Below are 22,065 nucleotides of genomic sequence, written 5' to 3' on the forward strand. Positions count from 1 at the left end.
GCCAGGGTCTGTGTTGATGTCCATGGCTCGTGTTGTCACCAAAGGCTACATAGATGCCCACGGTCTGGGCCACAACCTGTAGGCACAAGGGCGTCCAAGAGCTGTGCTGCCACCAGGGACATCCTGATCTGAGTGACCTGTGCTGTCACCAAGGACTACAATGTCATCAGGGTCAGAGCTACTGCACAGGGCCATGTCTGGGTCTGTGACCCTACAGTGGGCAGGGTCTGAGTTGATGTCCAGGGCTTCTGTTGTCACCAAGGGCCATGTGGATGACTGGGATCTGGTCAGCCACCTCAGACCACGTCAGTGTCTGAGGAATGAGCAGCGCTCAGGGCAATGCTGATCTGGGTGGCCAGTGCTGCCATGGAGATTTCCTGACAGGGGCCACTGCCTAGGGCCATGTCTGGGTCCGTGGCCCCAGGAAGGCCAGGGTCTAGGTTGGTGTTTGTGGCTCCAGCTGCCACTGAGGGCTCTGTGGATACCCAGGGTCTAGCCAGCCACTTGGGGGTCATGCTGCTGTCGGGGTCTTGTTGATCTGAGTGGCCTGTGCTGCCACAGGGGTGGTGTGTGTCTGGCCTGAGCTGCTGCCAAGGGCTATGTCTGAGTCTGTGGTCCTACTATAGCTGGGGTCTGTGGTGATCCATGGCCTGTGTTAGCACTGGAGTCACTGGAACCATGCTGTGCTGAGCCAGCCACACCCCTCACTGGCCCTGCGATGGCTGGTCCTGCCTCTTACTGGATATTGCAGCAGGCAAACTAGCCCTATCCCTCAGGGGTGAGTCTGTCCCCACACTCAGGAAAGATGGCCCCACCACTCACCATAGGCATGCACCTCATCTGGAAGCATACTACAGCTGATCCTGTGGTCAGGGATGCAGGTGGGCCAACCCTGAGGGTGTGAGAGCAGGAGAGTTGACCCCACCTCATGCTCCCTACAGCAATCCAGAGAGAGGGCCTTGCACCTTGCCTGGGCAAAACAGTGGAGCTGGCCCTGGCAATAGGGCCCAAGATAGGAGAACTGGCCCTACTCCTTGCTGTAGGTACATTGGATGAACTAGTCAAGATAGTGCTGGAGAGCTCAATCAGGTAGTGATGATGAGGGAAAGCTAGTGAGCTGACCAACCCAGCTACCACCCAGGCCCAGAGCCAGGGCTATTAGTTGGCCCAGCCCAACATCCACTAAATCTGTGAACTGTTGGAGCATGTGAAGGGGACGAACCTACACATCCAAAACAGTAGGATCCCCACGACACAAACAACAGGATATCCAAGAGGAGCCCCAGTGAGAGCCCATTATCAACAGGATAGCAGAAGCCAGAGGTCTCCAACCAGACCAATTACTCGTGGCAATAAACACTTGCAAGTAAACATGAACAAACTAAAGGGTAAACTGTGTCTAACAGGCCACACTACAGCTTCCATGACAAGACTCTTTCTTTTTCTTTGTTTTTGTTTCTTTGTTTTGTTTGGTTTTTGGTTTTTATTTTAAATATGGTTTTGATTTGGGGGAGCTTGCAAGGAGATGGGGAAATAAGTGGGATCAGAATGCATGATGTAAAATCCACAAAGAATCAATAATTTTTTTTTAAAAAAGGAAGAAACAGTATCAAGAGGCAAACAAAAAAAGTAATTTATTAGAGTAGATTATGCAAATTAAGAATGAAATAGTGAACTGAGAGAAAACATTGACATTGCATATTACATAGGCCTAACAGTCCTAGTAAACAAACATAAATGTTTTGTTTTGTTTTGTTTTGTTTTGTTTTAAAAAAAAAAAAAGATCTATGGCCCACCTGATGCAATTCTGCTCAGGTGGGTGCTAGCCACCCACAGGCCAGTCTGGGTATGTGGGTCCCATTATGATGAGCAAATATGTGGTGGAGAAATGGGAGGAAAAAAATGTATGGTTTATGTGCTGTGGAAAGAGGCAGAACAATAGAAATGAAGGTGGTAAGGACCAGGCTGCTGCCAAGGACCATGTCTGGGTCCGTCCATGGTCATGGACATCCATGGCCCATAACACCACCAAGGCCATATGGAAATGTGGGGTCTAGGCCACAACCTGTGGTCTTGTTGGTGTCTGAAAACCATGCCGCTGTGGGAGCCACGCTGGTGTGGGTGGCCTGTGCTGCTACCCAGGATCCTGGTGTCATCCAGGCCTGGGCTGCTGCTGAGGGCCACATCTGGGTCTGTGGTCCAGCTGCAGCTAGAGTCTGTGTTAATGCCTAAGGCCTCTGTCACCTCAGGGGGCCTTAGGAACCATGTGTGATGAAATCAAAAGGCCATGCTGAACTGGCCTTATCCTTCACTGGCTCTAGGAAAGCTGGCCCTGCCTCTTGCTGGACACTACAGCAAGAGAGCTGGCCCCCGAACTTGGAACAGATGGCCTCACCCCTCACCTTGATCCTGATGGCATGGCATAGGGTAGAGGCAGGCAGCCCCAGTGGCCTGGACTGACAAGTTCAGCTACCACCCAAGCCTACATCAGGCCTTGGGTTGACCCACCCTAACATCTATCCCATCTAGGAGCTCATGAAGGGACCGGTCCTCTGGAATGATACCCACAGGATTACCATCAAAGGAGTTTTGGTGAGAATCCAGTGATGATGGTATACCAGAAACGACCAGTGACTCTCTGCAGTGAACATTTGCTAAGAAAGCTGATTGGACAAAAGGGTATATACTATGTGACACACCGTGGCTCCCAATTCCACCAGGATGAATGAATGGGTGTTATAGACGGGAAATATGGAGGAGTGAAGAGTTATTTTTCTTTTTTTTGTTTGTCTGTTTTTGTTTTTTGCTTAGGCTTGTTTGGTTTGGTTTGATTTTTTTTGTTTTAATTTTCTTTTAGATGGTGCTGCAGGGGTGAGGGGAGGATATGGGGAGACAGAGAGTTGAGTGGAATTAGGGTGCATGATGTGAAATTCCCAAAGAATCAATAAAGAAATTGTGTTTTTAAAAGAGAGAGGCAGGGAGGGAAACTAGGCATAGAATAAAGCAAAATTCACAGAAATATATAAACAGCTAACAGGAATTAGGGATTAAAAATTTGGTTTTTTTTTAAGTATAGGGGAGAGGCAAGTGCAAGGGATTGTGCATGTCCACAAATGTCAGAGTTACAGAAGGTTATGAAATGCCCAATGTGGGTGCTAAGAATTGAACTCCAGACCTCTACAAGAGTAGCTAACTACTATGATAGCTCTCTAGCCCCCAAAATTAGGGATTTAGCTCAGTGGGTGCTCCAAGCATAAGGTCTGAGTTATATTGGGGAGGAGGGATAATAAAGCTAGAGCTAAGAGAATATAAAAAGACAATGGGACAATGTATATAAAAGAAAAATTCAAAATATGTAACAGTAAGACTCTTGCTTATAAGACTGATGCTACTCAACTATTTAATGTTACCAAGGATACAGAGAAAAGGGGGGTTATTATTCTAAAACCTGTTATAAAACCTCCCTACAAAATTATAGCCACCTGACTTTAGTATGAATGAATTAAAAAGAAAATAAAACATACAGACATTATGCCCTATTAAATTAAAAATCAGTTACACAACAATAATCAAACTCTGATTGATTTAGTTTTTAAATTGAGTATCTGGTGGCTTTGTAGCTTATGACTATGAAAGAATTTTTAAAAGCCCCAAGAAACTGTTTATAGTGGAGACCTCTAGAGGACTGTTTTCTACCCTTCCAGGTTGCTTTCATTTTTCCTTAATAAATGTGTCATACACAACTTATAAAAAATAACTGATCAAAGACAAAGCAGAACAATTTTAGACCGAAGTCTAGGTATAGATCCACCCCCTAAAAAAAAATGTAAAAATAATTTTTAGACTGTTAAAATTATGTTAATAAGTTGTCAATTTTAGTCAAGTAGTGGTAGTACATGCCTTTAATATTGGCACTCAGAGGCAGAGGCAGGTGGATCTCTGCAGCCTGGTCTACAGAGTAAGTTCGAAGACAGCCAGGGCTACACAGAGAAACCCTTGTCTCTGCGGGGAGGCACAGGGGGCTGTCGATTTTTATCTGATTAACAAGAAAATATATGAGCTGGACAGGGCTTTCCCCCTTAAAAAAAAAAAAAATCTAAAAAACTAACAAAGAAAATCCATTGCACGTAGTGTTTAAAGATTGAAAACACCATCAGTTACAGAGTTTGTCTATGGACACTGGATGGATCTTAAGAGTGCTCAGACCTCGTCAATACTAACCAACAACTTCTGCTATCAACTCACCTTTTCTTGTTCTGTAGCACGGAGACTCAAATAATTGAGAATCTGAGGCTCCAACACACTTAAGGACTCTAGCAGTGCTGGGATGAGCTTGGGTGCATGCGGTTTCAACATGGCGCCTGCACTTTTGCTGATCTTCACAAGGGTGTTAATGCTAGACACACAGAACACAAACTCTGAGTCTTTTTACCAAATATAAAAAGTTCTACAATCTAATCATGAGGATGTTCTGCAATTGCATCCAGGTATATACTCATACGGTTTAAAGCCTGATCCAGGCAAGTAGGAAGTGGGGTTTCTGGTTATGACTGAACCCAGGTCTGTTGGCACTTAAAAAAAATTACAGATATTTTTAAACAAGCACACATAAAACATAGAGAGGTCCAAGGTGAAATTCCTTGTCCTCTTTACCTATTTCAACCACTAGTAACAATGGCCAATTTTACTTCATTTGTAATTTCTTCACACATTTAAGTACAATTTCCCCCCTGCTATTGTATTGCTTTAAGCTAATAAAATTTCAGTATGTATGTCTCTACGAGTACTTTACCACAATTATAACATTTTTATTCTTTTAAAAATACTAATAACGTCTCATTTAAAAATCTGAGTTTTTCTGATTATCCTAGAAATTTCCTTTAAGAGTTGACTGTGGTGAATGCCTGGGAGACTAAGATGGGTGGCTGAGAGCTCAAGGCCAGCCTTGGCTACATATCAAAACTTTTATCTCAAAAAAATGATAATTTGTTGGAATCCAGATTCAGAGATCAAAGTCTATCCACTGCCATCTTCAAACATTTTGGTTTGTTTTCTTTTGTTTAGTTAATTTTTGAGACAGGGTCTCATTATGTAAAGCACTGACTGACCTGGAATCTGCTATGTAGACCAGGCTGGTCTTGAACTCACAGAGATCTGATGGCCTCTACCTCCAAAGTGATGGAATTAAAGGTATGTGCCACCACACTGGCTTCGTTCTTGAGACTTTTTAACAGTCTCATCCTTTCTCTTTTTCTCTCATTTGATCTCACTGATTATATTCCAGTTGTGTTAACATATCCCATGTACACATAAATGTAGGCTACCAAGTAAGGTTCAATTATTTTATAAATATGGCTTATGCCAGTAATGCCAACATTCTGAAGTATGAGGCCAGAAGATCACTAGTCTGAGGCCAGACTGGGTTGCATATAGCAAACACAGGGCCAAAGTGAGATATTTGGGTAGACTCCGCCTCCCAAACAACCAAAGCTCTTTCATAAGCAATGCTGTATGTGTCTTATCCCACCACATCAGAATGCATAGCCTGTCGTATAATTTTACACTATTAGAGTCATCACTGGGCTCAAGTTTGGCCAGTCTGAACCTTCATTAAGTTCCACATTTGCCTTTCAGGCAGTAGGTTTAGGCACCATTAACAACCATCACATGGATTAGTTTACCAAAGACAGCAAAACAGTTGGTTATACCCAACAAGCAAGCCCCTGAAGACCTATGGCATATGGAAGATGTGCTTGCTAAGGAAAGGGGCCAATGACAATAGAATAATATGCAACTCAGAATGCTAGTTCAAATCAAGGTTCCCATGAAATAGGACTATAAAAATACTATGACACATCTTTTCATATATGCTTGGGTTACCTCAATGGATTCTCCTCAGTCCATTTTCCGTATTTTTAGGAATCTAGCATTCAAGAAAACACATTTTCTACAGACTGGCTAGAAACTAAATCATTTCAATACATTCACTTCAACCAAACCACACCTGAGGGCTCGGACTTCCGTCACAGGACTCATCATTCCTTTGTCCAGAAGGCAGGGCAGGAGGACAGCAATGGTTCTCTGGCCAGCTGCTCCTTTGGCAGGGTCACACATTTTCACACAAACCTCACATACAAAGAGCATGGACATTAGTGAAACTGGCCTCTCGACTATGAAGCATTTCTCTGAAAAAGTGCTTTTTTATGTCACTATCAGGAATAAAGAGCGGGTAAGTCTACTTTCTATGTACTATGGAGGTTGAAAGGAGATAGAGGAATGACCAAATATGGCTCCTGAAGATCTGCCATATCTAATCAGAAAATCTGATAATAGACTGTATTTTCTAATTTTCTACTTTCTGATTTGTATAATGAGGAACAAAGGAGCTGAAGATGTGATGAAGATGTGTAAGAGAGCACTTTTTAAAAGGCAGGACAAATTCTGGTAAAGAACACAAACCTAGACATGAAAGGCACCTACCTGGATTTAAAACATGTTTTTACTACTGAGTAATGTGATCAATGACAAGGCTTACGCAATTAGAATATATATTACAAAAATAAGTCCATGGGGCAAACTATTTGGTTTCAAAAAGCCTGCCAACCTTGTAAATTTGGGGAAGTTATTAAAAGAAGACATATATTGCTTCATTTAAGTGAGTAATGTGTTCTTTGGGGGTTAAAGGAAAGGTATACCTCATGCAGAGGTCTCAGCATTTAAAGAAACCAGAGGTTTATCATGCTTAAGATACACTACCCTTAGTGTAACAAAACCCACTTTCTTATTAACTGTAAGAGCAGTAAACTATGCAAGCCAATTAAGACAACATTATGTCATATGACAAAAATAAAAATCAATGTCAAGTCCATGGTGAGTCCTGCCCTACTCTATCCCACTGGGAGATGAGTATTCTCACCTTGCTCAGAGTTTTCAGAGCTAGTTCTGCTGCTTTCCGTACAGATTCCTAAAAATGAGAAAAGTCTGGCATTATACATATTAGACAGCATTCATTCTTTTCTATTCTATAATGCATTATTAACTATCTTAGATCCTAATGTAAAATAGTAAAACATAACTTTCAATAACAGGTTTAAGTATATAGTATTTCATTGGGCTCTTTGCCCATTAAGGAACATATATATCTTATCTATTTTTGCCCATATAAAAATAGTCATTAGCAGTCCAAAAATAAAATGTAGTATAAAAGTAAATACATAAAAATCTCTGTGAGATTCTAATAGAATTAACATTTTCTAATAAATAAACCAATGAGAAAGACAAGCCTAATGGTCTAATTTTAAGGATGTCCAAATAGTTTAAAATTTAGATAATCCAGTACTTTAGTTGGATCCTGACTATTCTCAAAAGATTTATGTGCTAAAGGCTGGGTCCCCAGAGAGGCATCTCTAGAACCTCAGAGAGGGATGGAAAGTCTAGAACACTGAGAACAAGCCCTTGAAGGAGACTATGGGGCCTCACACTCTTCCTCCTTCTCTTTGTTCTCTACCCCAAGTAAATGTTTTCTATCTCAGACTTTGACCACCTTATCATAGGTCCAGAGTCCATCTATGATAAATAATAACCTCCAAAATAGCTAAACTATTTCCCTTTATAAATTATCTCAGTTCTATAGTAATATGAAGCAAGAAAATACTCAAGAAAAACTGAGGTTTTTTTTTCATTAATCACATTATTTAGAAATGAATGCCTAATTTTTGAAACTTTAATCATATGAATTACTTCCAAATGGGTATTTGCTCCTAATCCAACAGCATCATGAGATTGCTACTGAAAGAAAAAGCATGCTGAGGCCACCTTCTTTAAGTCATTTCAGTTTAGACCTAAATAAAAGATACCCAAACTTGTAACGTAACATGTCCATCAAAGCTGGAGATAAAACTATGGTTTCCTAAAATTATCTAGACAAGGAATTTTGAAACACATGCATTTAAAAAACCTATAGCATATTTCAATGATTTCAGTTTAAATTAGTCTATACATACATGTAGATTTATTTCTATAATACCTTAATATCATCTTGTACTCTAAAAAGTGTTTCCCACATTTCTGGAAGTTTGTCAATGACGTCATCTAAAGGTCTTCCTCTCAATAACTCATTCAAAGCTAAACAGCTGAAAATAAAAATTGATTTCAAATACATGACCAAGCAAGTCCAATATTTTACCACTAAATAGTTATATCGAATAATAATATAGACTCCATCTGTATGTCTAGTCCTAGCTTCTCCCCCGCAAGACAATCATAATTATTCTAGTATTACCTCAAATATATCACATAGGACACAAATCACTAAGTGACAATTCCTACAACTATATAATTTAATCCCTTTGAATGATACACCAATAAACCACTTTTAACTCACCTATGTGCTCTCAATGTCTCATATATCACCAAGCACATAAGAGGCATCAAATGAGTACAAAATGCATATATGAAGAAATTCTACCCTATGAAGCCATGAAATTACACAACTTGAAATCTACCAGTTTAACAAGTGATCCAGAGATTCATAAAGTTCATATTTACATAAGCTAATTTTGGCAAATCATCTAGTAGAGTTCAAATAGTTAAAGAAAAAGAACTCAACTAAAAATATATTTATTGGTAGTTTTAACTTAATTTTTATTACATCATGTAAAAACCTTAGAAATTTGAAGGGGAATTTTCCAGCTCTATTTGGTTAATCTAAAATCCAAAGTACCTGGATTCTCGAACTCGCCACATGTTGCTGGTAAGATTTTTTATCAAATCTTGAAGAATTTCTTTCAAATACTTATCCACCTAATGAAAGCAAAAGATAAAATGAAAAATGTAAAATCCAACAAGCAAATTATTTACCTCTCAACAACACTGATCACTTTCTTTATTAAAGTATTCCTAAGCCCCTGCGCCTACAAATCTCTCAGCACTTTGCAAGCACTCTAAAATGTAAAGATAGATAATCCTTTTCCATAGTGCATGAGAATAAAGTCTAATCACTTGGGCTTTATATGATACAAGCCCAGTGTGATTCATCTTGACATACAGGTATCTTGTCTGGTCTTAGTTCTGTAACCTGGCACACACTACCTCTACAATCCTCTTCCATGTCCAACTTGAGTAACTCCTTTTTGCCCATGGAGATTCAGAGTGGCCATCACTCAGAGAAGTTCTACCAACTCTCTTCCATGTACCCACAGCACCTTCTTAAGGTTTTCTCAAAAGAAATGCACTGTCTTTACATTACTGTATTGCTCTATACACTGGAGACCTCAATGGCAGTATTTGGTGAAAAAGTAAGTATTATATGGTTCAGAAGGTTAAATGAGTTTGAGCTAATCTTTGGTAATAATAAATTGATGGTAGACTCAGTTGTTACACCAACAGATCTAAAGACTCTCAACTTTTTCACTTTTACTCTTGTAGTTAAGTTTTGTTATGCTCACTTACATGTTAGATGATCAAAACAAAGAAGTAAATAACTCACTTAAAATTAAATAAACAGCTTCCCATACCCCCTCCTTTATTTCCATATGTGTCTCATCACAATCGTGGCTTAAGAGTTCACTCACTCAAAGATCATGCCCACATCTCAAGAGCCAAGGCCTGTAACCTGAACTCATATCTATAACTCCCATTAGCCTTTTAAGTCCTGGTTGACCCAGATGTACCACATCCTATCCTAGAGCAAATAGAATTCAATGAGCCCTCAAAGTTGAGCCCTCAAAGTTGAACCATGAGTAGGAATATACTCTGTGTCATATGAAAGGAGGAGGACAGAACTATACTATGTTCCAGGTCTTGTAAGGTGCAGGTAAAGAAGGATGAGTGAGTATGATCTAAGCTTTGGTGATAACAAATTGATGGTAGACTCAGTTGTAACAGTAAATTGCAAGCTGAAAGTAGTTGTATACCCCTATAACCTAAGCTATTCTGGAGGCTGAGACAAGAAGCACAAAAGTTTAGGACCCAGTCTGAATCAGATCAAAATCTTGTATCAAAGGAAGTACTTTTTAAAGGGGTCTTGGGAAATAGTATCAGTGGTAGAGCACTTGCCTAGCATGTTTAAGAGCCTGGGTTCAAACTCCAATATTAGAAAGAAAAAAATATGAACTAAAATTCCATTTAAGAATTTTAACCAAAATTCAATTTGCAATTTTAAAAATCACTTTTGCTACTATGTAGATAAATTAAACACAGGGAAAAGAGAAGAAAAAGGTATGATGACCTATTTATCAGGAAAGAATCAGGACCAGAGTGGATTCAAGGAACACTTGATAAAAGCAGTCTTGTGGTAATATATTGTATACCCTAGTAAAATTTGCCTGAAAAACATAGAACAGAACAAGCCACTAGATTAACCACAGATTCCAGGCAGTGGTGGCACACACCTTTAATCCTAGCACCTGGGAGGCAGAGATCTGTCTAGATCTCTGTGAGTTCAAAGCCGCCTGGACTATATGAGATTGACTCAGTATAGGAGAGAAACAGAGCCAGAGAGTAGGCACACGCCTTTAACCCCAATACTTGAGAATCACGTGCTTTTAATCCCAGTGCTTGAGATCTCATGCCTTTGCTTAGGAAGCACACACGCCTTTAATCCCAGCACTAAGAAGGAAGTGATATGGCTGGGCTGAGAAAGGTCTATAAGGCGTGAGGAGACAGGAACTAGAGCTTTTTTGGCTGGAGGCCTTTTCGGCTGGAGAGCTTTTGGCTGAGGACTTAGAGGTGTTCCAACAGAGGATTCATGGAGTTGGTAAGGTGAGACCTGGCAGTGGCTTGTTCCTTTGTCTCTCTGATCTCTAAGCATTACCCCAATACCTGGCTCTGGGTTTTTTATTAGACCATTTGAGAATTCGTGCAACAGACTCAACATAAACTGCTCCTAAATTCAATGTGGGATTGAGGGGTTTATAAGGCACAGACAGCAAGTTTCCCGGCTTAGACAAATATTATGACCAGTGAGAGTACAGGAAAGGAAAGGGAAAGGTGTCTTTTTTCTTTTCAGCTCTTTATATGTCATGTTACAGTTATGGTACATGTAAAAAACAGTCAAGTGAAGACGTCCAGCAGGCAGTTAGATCTGTAAAAATGGATGGAGTACATGTCCTATCTGAGCCAGTACAGAACTAAGAACCATTACAATGAACAGAATGTTTATCTGCCCAGGAATTAGTATAAGGAAAGCTAAGAGGACAACAGTATTCAGAGGCAGTTTCTGAGAAACCTTCATATCTGAAAGGAGGATAGAATGTAAACAGTCAGATGACAGAACAAGAAAAGCAATATATGGCAACTATTTCTTTGGTTTGTCTTCCCAACTAAAGTAACTCTTTAAGCACAGATTTGTGACCCATGCCCCATGGCATCAGTGATCCCTGGTAACACATAATATTCTATTTGTGTGAATATACTGTCATTCTTTTAGTTACCTATCTACCCAAATGAACATTTAGATCACTTTCATTTTTGAGATCTCAATAAATGTTACAATATCTTTGAAAGGAAAAGCAAACAAGCAATGGAAGCAAAGAAACTGTATACAAAGTGCAGGGGACATTGAGTTTTAATCCTATGTGGTAGCACAGGCAAGCTACGGTGTTTCCTAAAACACAGGTTCACAGATACTTGCCATTGACTTGTCAGTGACCAATGCATTCCAAATACTTGTCATAGCTTGTCGAATTCCGAGATTGGGATCAAACTGGTAACGATAAAGTCGAGGAACGAGTTGAGGCAGAAAAGGAGCCAGTTGTTCTCCAGCTCTGGTAGCAATTACATTAAAACCAAAAGCAGCACCCTAAAAATAAAAAGAGTAATTTATACATGCCTGCCACAGTAAAATACTAATATATTAAATACAAAAAGGCCACAAAATATGCTTTCTCAAATTTGTCCTTGAATAGAACATTATTTAGTACTCCAGCTTTAGCAATAATAAAGGCTAATATGGTAGTCCGGCTCTCAGACGCAGACTTTTCAAAACTGACTACACATCAACTGGCACTGCATGGCTGGTGAGAGCTGGGAGTATATCATTCAGTAGTAGAGCACTTGTCACGTATGCATGAGGCCCTGGGTTTGCAAAACAATATAGCAACTTACCTTCCTGGAGTTCCACATAGCATGATGATTTGCCAGATTCATAAATTTATATACAAGATCTGGCTGACTAAGATCACTTGCCAGAGAACAAAGCTCCTTGTAAGTAGAAAGGCCCTGGCTTGAAACAAACAAAAAGAAAAACATAATAAAACATTTTTCTAGCTATTTTGGGTTGATGTGAATTTTACCATCAATTATTACATGGGTATTCTTTTAAACTGTTCTTTCCCTCAGTTGCTAATACCATTATCATCACTGAGGAGACAGAAAAAAGAATATAAAAAGTCATATACCTCAATTATCAACTATTCCTAAGTCTTTCTGCTGATAAATACCTGTTGTGACTTGAATGTGAAATGCCTCTCATAGGCTCATGTGTTTGAATACTTGGTGCCCAGCTCATGGTGCTGTTTTGGAAGGTTGTAGAATCTCTAAGAGGCTGATCTTTGTTGTCTAGAGGAAGGAGTTACTAAAGAATGAGCTTTGACGTGTTATATTCCAGTCCCAATTCCTGCTCCATATCTTCTTTCTAGTCCAAGAGGTCAGGAGACAGAGTCCCAACTAAACACTCCTACAACCATAGAGTCAGCTACCACCATTCCTTCCCTTCCATGACAGATCTTACAGCATCCAAATGTGAACCAGAATAAACCCTTCTACTCTAAGTCAATTTTTTTATCAGGTATTTGGTAGTAACAAACAATACCTAAAATGCACCTGTATGTCCCATGGAAGTGAAGCTCTTTGTACCTTGGAAGACAACTCAGTAACTCATCATATTGTACACAATCTCTCATAACCATGAGTCATTTGAAAACATCTCTGTGCTAAATTTCCTCTAGGTAAATTTTATTTGCTTAAATATCATTCTGTGAAAAATCAGCACTTTTTTAATTCAGAAAGAAGTCAGGTACAATGGTTTGTATCTCTGTGGCCATACCAGAGGATTCAACTAAGCCAACTAGTTCAGGAACAACCCAGACAATATGATGAGACCTTATTCCTCTAAAAAGAAGAAGAAAAAAACAAAGAGAAAAAAGCTCAGAAAGAATCCACAAAAACAAGCAAATAAAAAGAACTTTCGATGTGAAAACAGTGATATACAGAGTAACAGGACATATAAGCCTCCTACAGCTTTCTCTTATTCCAAATGCCACGGAAAACAGAACAAGCATTATAGTTTACCTGACAATTCTTAGAAGAAAAATAACAATATAACCACACTGAAATAATAATAAAGGAGGGATAGCACCAAAATTAATTTGAAATGCTGAACTGGAAGACTAATCTAAGACACAAAGTTTTCACAGAAAACAAATTTAAATGAATTTAATGTAGTACTATGCAAGGTCTCTACTCAGGAGTCAGCTTCCCGGGAGCAGACAGTTCTGAACCTAGTGTCAGTCTCTGAGAACCTTAGTCTTGGAGGTCGTGGTCTCCAACAAAGCAGCCTACCACCAATGATGAGTCACTGAACAGGCATGAATGCCTGGGAAGTGAGTCTAAGGTCAAGGCTCTGTGCCATCCTAGCTTAAAGCTTCTCCAGAATCCAGTGTCCAATCCCAAGGGTATTTTCCAATCAACTTCCAGCATACAAATCTCTAGCTCATAGTCTGTTTCCAAGGAAACCTAATCTAAAACAGTAGTATTCCCCCCCATACCGTTTTTTATTTATCCATCAACAAACAACATTATTGCTCTGCCCTAGTTGATCAATGGATTTAGATTTAGCACACTTACCCATCAGGTGTTTTGCCAAGACCTCCCCCTTGAAATACCACTGTCTCTCCAGAAACTTCATGTTTAGCTCTAAAACAAACAATTTAAATTAGCTTCAAATTTTCCATACCAACTAATAAGCAAATGGACTGCAAATTGATAAAATCTGTATCTAGTATATGAAAGATAGAAACTATTCTATCAGATTGCAAATTTTCTAAACTCAAATACAAACAAAACAAATTCATAGATATTAAAGATTTCTATATAAAGTTACAGCCAATGTGTCACGCATAAAACTACCCTTCCCGAAAGGAAGCAACAGAAAGCAGTAAGCAATTACAAAACCAATCTCCCTCCATGCACTCATCACAGATCAGAATATGAATGACATTCAAGTTTATTCATTATATCTTAACTTTTTTTAGCCAAAGAAGGTATTACAGTGATTTTCTAACCTGATGCTTTTAATTGTCATGGGATGATTCAAGTTTGAAACCATGACCTAGTACAATGTTTCTAAGTAAACAGTATATACACTGGGATAATTAAACTGTGTAACAATCATTGATATGCAATGGCTTAATGAGAAAGTAGAAGGTTGAATTTTTCCTTCTTCCATATCATAGTTTCAATGTCCTATGTATTGATACCTGAAATTTTAAAATTCACTATACCTTTTGCCAGTCATAAGTGTTTCTACAAGTGTAGACACCAATTCTTGCTGATCTTGTTCGTTGCCCAGCTCATAAACCAACCCAAGCCCTTTTGAGGCAACATCTTGGCTGAGTTCTACAAAAAAAGTAGACAAAATTATACTATTCTAAAAGAAATTTGTCTCCTGGCCAATTATTTTCTTTCAAGTAATTATCTTTACTCTAAAATTATATAAAAGTAGAGATACGAAAGCAGAAATCACTCTATTTTCCTAAATCAACTCAGTGGACATGGCATCATGAGTCAACAAATATGAGAATCATGATCAAAGGCCAATAAACTAGTGTGACAGTAATAACCATGGTATCAGAATATCAACATATGCTGCTTATATTCGAGATAACAAACTATCTAGAATTTTAAGACACCCATATCCAATATTAGAAAAATAAAGGGAATACAAGTCCACATGTCCTAAATAAATTCGGGGGTAGAGACAGAATCTCATGATCCTCCTGCCTCTTATCTGCCACATTCTGGAATTAAAGGCATACATATGGCTTGCTTCGTTCTACTCACATGGCTCAGAACGTTTTGTGCTACAATTCATTAACCATACTTTTAAAACTTAAAATACACATTTAAAGAAGATGACAGGTCAAGTATTTATCAACAACCTACCATCGTTTTCTGACAGAACTGAAATAAACGCACTCTGAATTTCCTTAAGATGAGACTGAAAGAAGAGAAAAGGCATTAGCACTGAAATCCTCTCTCTCCTGAGAAACAAGCATCTCCCTGTTAACATGCATTGAGGCCAGAGAGTCTTAGGACCAAGGCAGTCACGAACCTTCCCATTCCTTCATCTTTACAGATGTCCATCTTACTAGAAGTTGTACCCCTCACAGGTAGTCTAAGCATTCAGTCTAACCTTTGTCCTAATATGAGTGTCCCCCTTCTTAGCACTCTTGACTTTACATCTTCACATTGGATCATTTTCTTGCCAGTATTAATCAGATCACCATCCTTCACTACTTCACATGGAGCTTACTTCAGAACTTCTGCGATTTTTTTTTAATGATTCCAACCTTCATACATTTTCTTCTTATTTTAATTTATAAATACTCTGAGATCCTTACAGAATTTATCACATATACAATGCATATTATGAAGCTCACCTTCACTTCTATGTGGGTACTTAGCTTCCTCACAAGCGAAAGGAGCCAGATGCAGGCTGCTTGCCTCACATGTGGGTTGGGGCTGATAATATGCTTACTTAAAATAACTTCTAAAACCCAAGGGACAACATCATTCACTTTGGCACCTGAGGAAAAAGCAAAGGAAGATTACAATTAAAACGCTCAAATATAATTTCCTTGAAAAAAAAATCACATTTAAATCAACAATCATATAATAACCTGATGTTAAAATCTAAATGACCAAGAATGTCCAGGAGCTAACATAAACAAGAACCTTTTTAAAGTATCAAATAACTCTAGTTCATTGGAATGAAAAATTATCCCACTCTCTTCAATCTCAGAAATTTTTCTTCACTAAAACTTTCTAAACTTCCATCTAAAAACAAACCAAGCAATATCTTTGCATTTTACTTTTGTCCTCCAGCTAAAACACAGTTGTCTCTTTTCCTCATTACTTTAGGGTTTCCCAGTCCCAATAGTACTGTGGCTGGATGAATGGTCCTTCTCCCTTCCATTATACAAATGAGACTTGTTTTATCTCACATGTGTTCAAACAAAAGCCTCGGAGAGCTAGTTTGGCCTCCATCAACCAAGTCATCATACTTACACTGCAAGAAAAATGGTTTTCCTATTTCTTTTAAGTCTCTCTATGATAGATAACAAAATAATAGGTGAAGATGATACACAGTAATAAATGTTAACTATAACACTAAGTGCAATAACTATATTCCTTATGGAATACAATTTATAATGGCATTGTTACCATGAAAACATTCTTATTTAATTTTCCCAACTAAGAAGATAAAATATAAACATGTTATGATTTTTTTTTTTTAGCCTTAAAGATTAAAAAAAATCCTGGTTGAATACTAAAATATATTTTCAATTCTAATTTCAAATCAACCCAAGGAGATATCTGTTTGTATTTTGGATTTTTTGTTTTACTTTGTTGTTTTTTCTTTAATTTTAAAATTAAGCTTATTCTTTTTGTGTGTATACATGTGAACACATGCAAGAAAGTTCATGCCACAATACAAATGTGGAAGTTGAGAGGTCAGCTTTGCTAGAGTTGGTTCTACACCATGTGGGTCCAGTGACAGAACTCAGGCCTTCAGGCTTGGCAGCAAGCACCTTTACTTGCTGAGTGGTCTTGCTAGACCTTGACTTTATTTTTGTTGGGTTTTTTTGTTTTGTTTTGTTTTTGAGACAAAGTCTCACTATATAGCCCACATGTCCTTCAACTTGCAATCCTCCTGCCTCAGTCTCCCAAGTGCTGGGATTACAGACATATATCATCTTAGTTTGAAATCTTACTCTCTGTAACATATACTCAGGAATCACATACATATTCTCTCAATTATGTAGTCATTAAATTCTAACACACTTCCAGTACTAGCAGGGGACAGTGGAACTCCACTATGTAGTAATGAATTAGATATAAGAGGCTGGGAAAGGTCTCATTTTTATAGTCAATCTTTTTTGAGGGGTGGGGGGACGGGGCGGGGGGGTGAGGGCTGGATCTCATTATGTAGCTCTGGGTGGCCTGGAACTCCATATGTGGACAAGTCTGGCCACTGAACTCAGAGACTCTCCTGCCTCTGCCTCCTGAATGCTGGCACCACCATGCCCAGCTATGTTCAATCTTTTTTTCCCCCGTTTTGGTTTAAGACAGCTTTAGCTGTCCTAGAACTAGCTCTGTAAACCAGGCTGGCCTCAAACTCACAGAGATCTACCTGCATCTGTCTCCCAAGTGCTGGGATTTAAGGTATGCACCATCATCACTCAGCTTGTTCAATCTTATTTAATCAACCATTCTCCTTGACAGACCAAATTAGAAGGCATGTATCAATATTTGGGGAAAAATTATTTTGTCTCAAATCTGACAGAGAACAGAAGAAAGGCACTCAGCAACTGTAAGTCAATTAGGTAAGTATTTGATACCAGCAGAAGGTGTATACTCTTCCTCAGTCACCAGCCAGGCATCTCGGGCAGCCACGGAGTGAGTTCCTATTGCAGCACTGGTGATTGCTTCACCAATAGTAAACTGAAGTTCGATCTGCTTGGCCTACAATGAAGCAAAATGGAATCCATGAATATGAGAGCATTTCCCCCTCCCCAAATATCCATTTCTATAAAAGAGCTATTTTATACCTTACTTCTCAGCAGGCTTTATTTTCACTTTTTTTTTTTTTTTTTTTTTTTTTTTTTGTCATTTAAGCTAATCCAGTGATTCAAAAGTGGTTGGAGTGAAGGACTGGAGAACTAAGAAGGATTTGAAGACCATTTCTCACTCCCATGAGCCTGCTTCTCACCCTCAGCACAGAATCACTATGCAGTGGTTTTTAGTCTTTGGAAACATGATATGTTTACTCGGGGGTTAGAGTGGTTCAAAGGTGAAGCCACAGAGACCTCAATGCAAATTCTAGCTCTATTTCTTATCAGCTACATATCCTTATCTAAATTTTTCTGGGCCTCAACAACTTCACTGGTTAAATGAACACAGTATCATCATTCACCTCATCGGGCCATAAGGATTAAATGATGTTAATTTAGACAAAGCTTTTGCTATTTAGTGTGCCAGACTATAGTAACTGTACAATGAATAGTGGCCACCACATTTTTATAAAAACTCTTCACACTCTTCTATGATATCTGCAAGCTACTCACAAAAGGTCCTGAAAAAAGTAGAGATTAGGCAAATATAAAATGCTAACACTTGGTAAATCTAGATCAAAGGGTATACCAGAGTTCTCTACATTATTCTTAAAACTTCAAAGGGCAAACAAAACTCTATGTAGCTACATACTCAAATATTTACATCTTCATTCAGAAATTTGGATGCTGTTTTACAATCAGGAATCACTGTCCCAACATGGACGTTGACCTGCCTTAGCCCCCTCTGGCATTTCTCTGTTTACTGGGACACATTTACGTACTAGAGAAAGAAAGATGCAATGAAGAACCGAAAGCACAGGAGGGACATAAGCATAACAACTACACGAAACACAAATTCTGCACTGCTATTCTTAATTTAGTGTCTGGTCTTCGTGAAGCATCAAGTGCTCACACCACGGGGTTCCTAATCTAGACGAATAGGGCTGAGGGTGTCAGCTCCACAGCATCCCTGGTCAAAAGCTTCTCTGGGGACCTTTAAATCAGAGAAGAGAGAATCCTTATCAGGAATTTAATCGTTGATTTGTTTACCTGTTAACTACATGTTTCCTATTGTTGACACTATAATTGGCATAAAAAAAATCAAAACCCTATAGCTAATTTTGGAATAATCAGGTATCTAGGCTTACTATGTAGCAAAGAAATAAAAAGACATAATAATTAAATAAAGCAAGTTGGTGGGGAATCCCTATATTGTTACTCTACTTTTGTATAGGTTTGAAGTTTTCCATAATGGACTTTAAAGTAGGGCTGGCCAGGTACTCACTAGTAGAGTGCTTGTCTAGCATGTGTAAAACCATAGGTTTCATCCTAGCACCACAAAAACAAAGAGGTTAAAATAAACCAAAAAGCACATTCGGGCTTTGTTTTAGTTGACTATGAACAGATTCAGTTTTTCACTCATCCTTATCCTTTAACCTTTCCATACTGCTTCCATGTGTTTGAATTTTCGGTATTTTTGTGTTTCTAAACCTTTAAAACAATGACATCAAAATGTTAAAACTCCAACAAGCTCTCATTTACTTACACAACCAGAATTGACATTACAAAGAAAAAGATGAAAAAGCAGACATAAGCTTCTTTCCAAGAGGTACAATGAAACTGGTGTGGTGGTTTGAATGAGAATGACTCCCATAGACTCATGTATTTGAATGTTTGGTCCCCAGCTGGTGGAACTGTTTGGGGAGGATTGAGAGGTGTGTCACTGGGGGTGGGCTTTGGGACTAGGCCATTCCAAGTGTCTGCCTGCCTGCCTGCTAATGATGGTCATGACTCACCCTCCGAATTATAAGCCTCAAATAAACACTTTCTTCTATAAGTTGCCTTGGTTGTGGTGTTTTGTCACAGCAATTGAAAAGTAACTAAAACAGCTGGCATCTGATGATACCGGCATGAGTATAATTCACTTTGAAAACATTATATGAGAATGGCAATGCAGCTCAGTGATAGAGTGGATGCTTAGTCCCTGGACTCACTCTCCCACAGAAAGGAAACAAAAGAATCTAGGCTTGAATTTCAATTCCAGTTCTCTTACTCAATTATCTCAATCCTCACATCTTTTAGCCTCAACTAAAGTCTGTCTCCTTCCTCCCACCCTTCAAGGCGCAGCAGTAACTTCCCATCCAAGCAGATTATACCAGAATCCTCTGACACAATCACACCCTCCTTTAGGATTCTCCCACCTTCTATGCAAATGTCTTCCTATTCCCTTATTTCTACCAATATTTATGAGAATCTACCTTTGCGATTACACTGGTAGACTTGTGTAATGATGAACAAAGCAGACCCTGCCTTCAGGAGAGAGAATAGTGAGAAGATGTGATAAACGCTGTAAAGAAAAGGGTTCCAAGTTACTTTAACTAAAGAACCTAATCTAGTTAAAATATCAAAAAGGTTTTCAAGAAACACAGCAACAATCTGGAAAGGAAACGAGATTTTCAGAAGCTCAGAGCAAAGAGGCTGGTATACAAATGTGAGGCAGGCAGAGGCAAGATTAGGTCATGCTAAGATACTTACCACAATCTGCTAGTATTCACTATAGGTCTTTCCCACCACACTGGGCATCAGTAACTCAAGAGTAACAAGAATACCAGCCCCAACTCTCTACAGAGGGCTAATTGGTTTCTTCTATTTCTACTATACCATGTTCCACTCAAAAATAATTAGTCTTAAAAAAAAAAACAAAAAAAACAAAAAACAAAAAAAGCCGGGCGGTGGTGGCGCACGCCTTTAATCCCAGCACTCGGGAGGCAGAGCCAGGCGGATCTCTGTGAGTTCGAGGCCAGCCTGGACTACCAAGTGAGTTCCAGGAAAGGCGCAAAGCTACACAGAGAAACCCTGTCTCGAAAAACAAAAACAAAAAAAAAAAAAAATTAGTCTTTCCCAGACCTACCATTCATAGAGCTATTTCTAACACAATAATAAGCCTAAAGCTAGCACACTCAAAATCCTTGAGAAAGAAACAAATGTTTCATTTGTTAAAAATCTCAGAGTAGGAGCTAGAGAGATGGTTCAGTGCTTTAGAATACTGATTATTCTTTCAGAGAACCCAGGTTCAACTCCCAGCACCTACATGGTGACTAATAGTCGACTACCTGTAACTACAGTTTCAGGGGACTCAACATCCTCTTTTGGTCTCTGTGGGCATTGCATGCGGGACAAAAAAAGACACAACACTCATACACATAAAAGAAATTAACAAATCCCCAATAAAACAAAATTTAAAAATCTCAAGAGTAAGCAAAACAACTAAAAAAAGTTTTTTTATTTGAGTAACAATATAAATACCTCCACAGAATCCATCAGACCTCGCAAAAGGAGTTTCTGGTGGGGAAAACCCCCATCCCCAACTGGAAAATAGCCCAATGTTTGGATTGCTCGCTCTTTCATCTGGAAGAACACAGATTCTTTTTTAAATTTTAAACAAATTAAATAACAGCTTTATCTCTAAACAGTATTTCCAAGATGAGATGACAGGAAGAGGTAATCAATCTACTAATACACCGAAGTCTACATGATTACGCCCCATTCTACAGTATTATAAGACATTAAAAACAGAAAACTAAGCCCATTAAGGATCCATACCTAAAAAATTAAAAAAAAAAAAAAGAAAGCCTTAGGTTTCTTATTTAAACTGTCCAGGTTGCAAATGTGATTTACAGGCATAAAATTACCTGTACTACCTAGCAGCCCTTGAGCAAGTCACTCAGCTCTCTGGTATTTTTCTACTCATTAGATCATCTTAATCTTCAGCATCAGGTACGTTAATTACATGTTTTAAAGTCTATGACAATTATCTCAACTTAAAAAACTACAACTGTTGTTTCCATCAGATTATTCATACTGCTTCCTAATGCCTATACTTCTTCAAACCAAACTGGCTGTAAGAAAGTAAGATTTGTCACTATTTGTAAGATATACAAATCACGAAACTGAGCATTTTATTATCCAGCTTTTGTCTGACAAAAATGGTTCTTCACTGCATTTTTTAATTTTACTGAAAGCCTAACTAACTTAAGGAGCTAAAGTAGAATAACGGGTCAAAAGATAACACACAAAACTGTTCCTACATCTCCCTCACAAGCAAATTAAAACAGCAAATACTTCATCAAAATACATCTCTATCATTTGGACACATTAGTAAAACCTTGTTCTAGCTGCAGTGTGCATGGTGGATGTGGACAGATGACTATACTCGTAGTAACTTGGTTTT

General features: G+C 38.7%; 1 protein-coding gene across 1 annotated transcript in view; it reads right to left on the minus strand.

The window, feature by feature from the left end:
* Ecpas (Ecm29 proteasome adaptor and scaffold) overlaps positions 1 to 22,065 on the minus strand; it is a 123,498-nt gene that overhangs the window by 19,308 nt on the left and 82,125 nt on the right. The window contains exons 23-35 of the mRNA XM_059254400.1: positions 21,141 to 21,242; positions 17,622 to 17,745; positions 15,660 to 15,805; positions 15,163 to 15,217; positions 14,502 to 14,616; positions 13,846 to 13,914; positions 12,106 to 12,223; positions 11,633 to 11,800; positions 8,723 to 8,802; positions 8,027 to 8,132; positions 6,917 to 6,964; positions 6,005 to 6,126; positions 4,246 to 4,396 (exon numbers count right to left, since the gene is read on the minus strand). Of these exons, the coding sequence (XP_059110383.1) occupies positions 4,246 to 4,396; positions 6,005 to 6,126; positions 6,917 to 6,964; positions 8,027 to 8,132; positions 8,723 to 8,802; positions 11,633 to 11,800; positions 12,106 to 12,223; positions 13,846 to 13,914; positions 14,502 to 14,616; positions 15,163 to 15,217; positions 15,660 to 15,805; positions 17,622 to 17,745; positions 21,141 to 21,242 (1,404 nt within the window). The remainder of the gene's footprint in view (positions 1 to 4,245; positions 4,397 to 6,004; positions 6,127 to 6,916; positions 6,965 to 8,026; positions 8,133 to 8,722; positions 8,803 to 11,632; positions 11,801 to 12,105; positions 12,224 to 13,845; positions 13,915 to 14,501; positions 14,617 to 15,162; positions 15,218 to 15,659; positions 15,806 to 17,621; positions 17,746 to 21,140; positions 21,243 to 22,065) is intronic.

This window comes from Peromyscus eremicus, chromosome 2, assembly GCF_949786415.1.
Source record: "Peromyscus eremicus chromosome 2, PerEre_H2_v1, whole genome shotgun sequence".
NCBI classification, from domain to species: Eukaryota; Metazoa; Chordata; class Mammalia; order Rodentia; family Cricetidae; genus Peromyscus; species Peromyscus eremicus.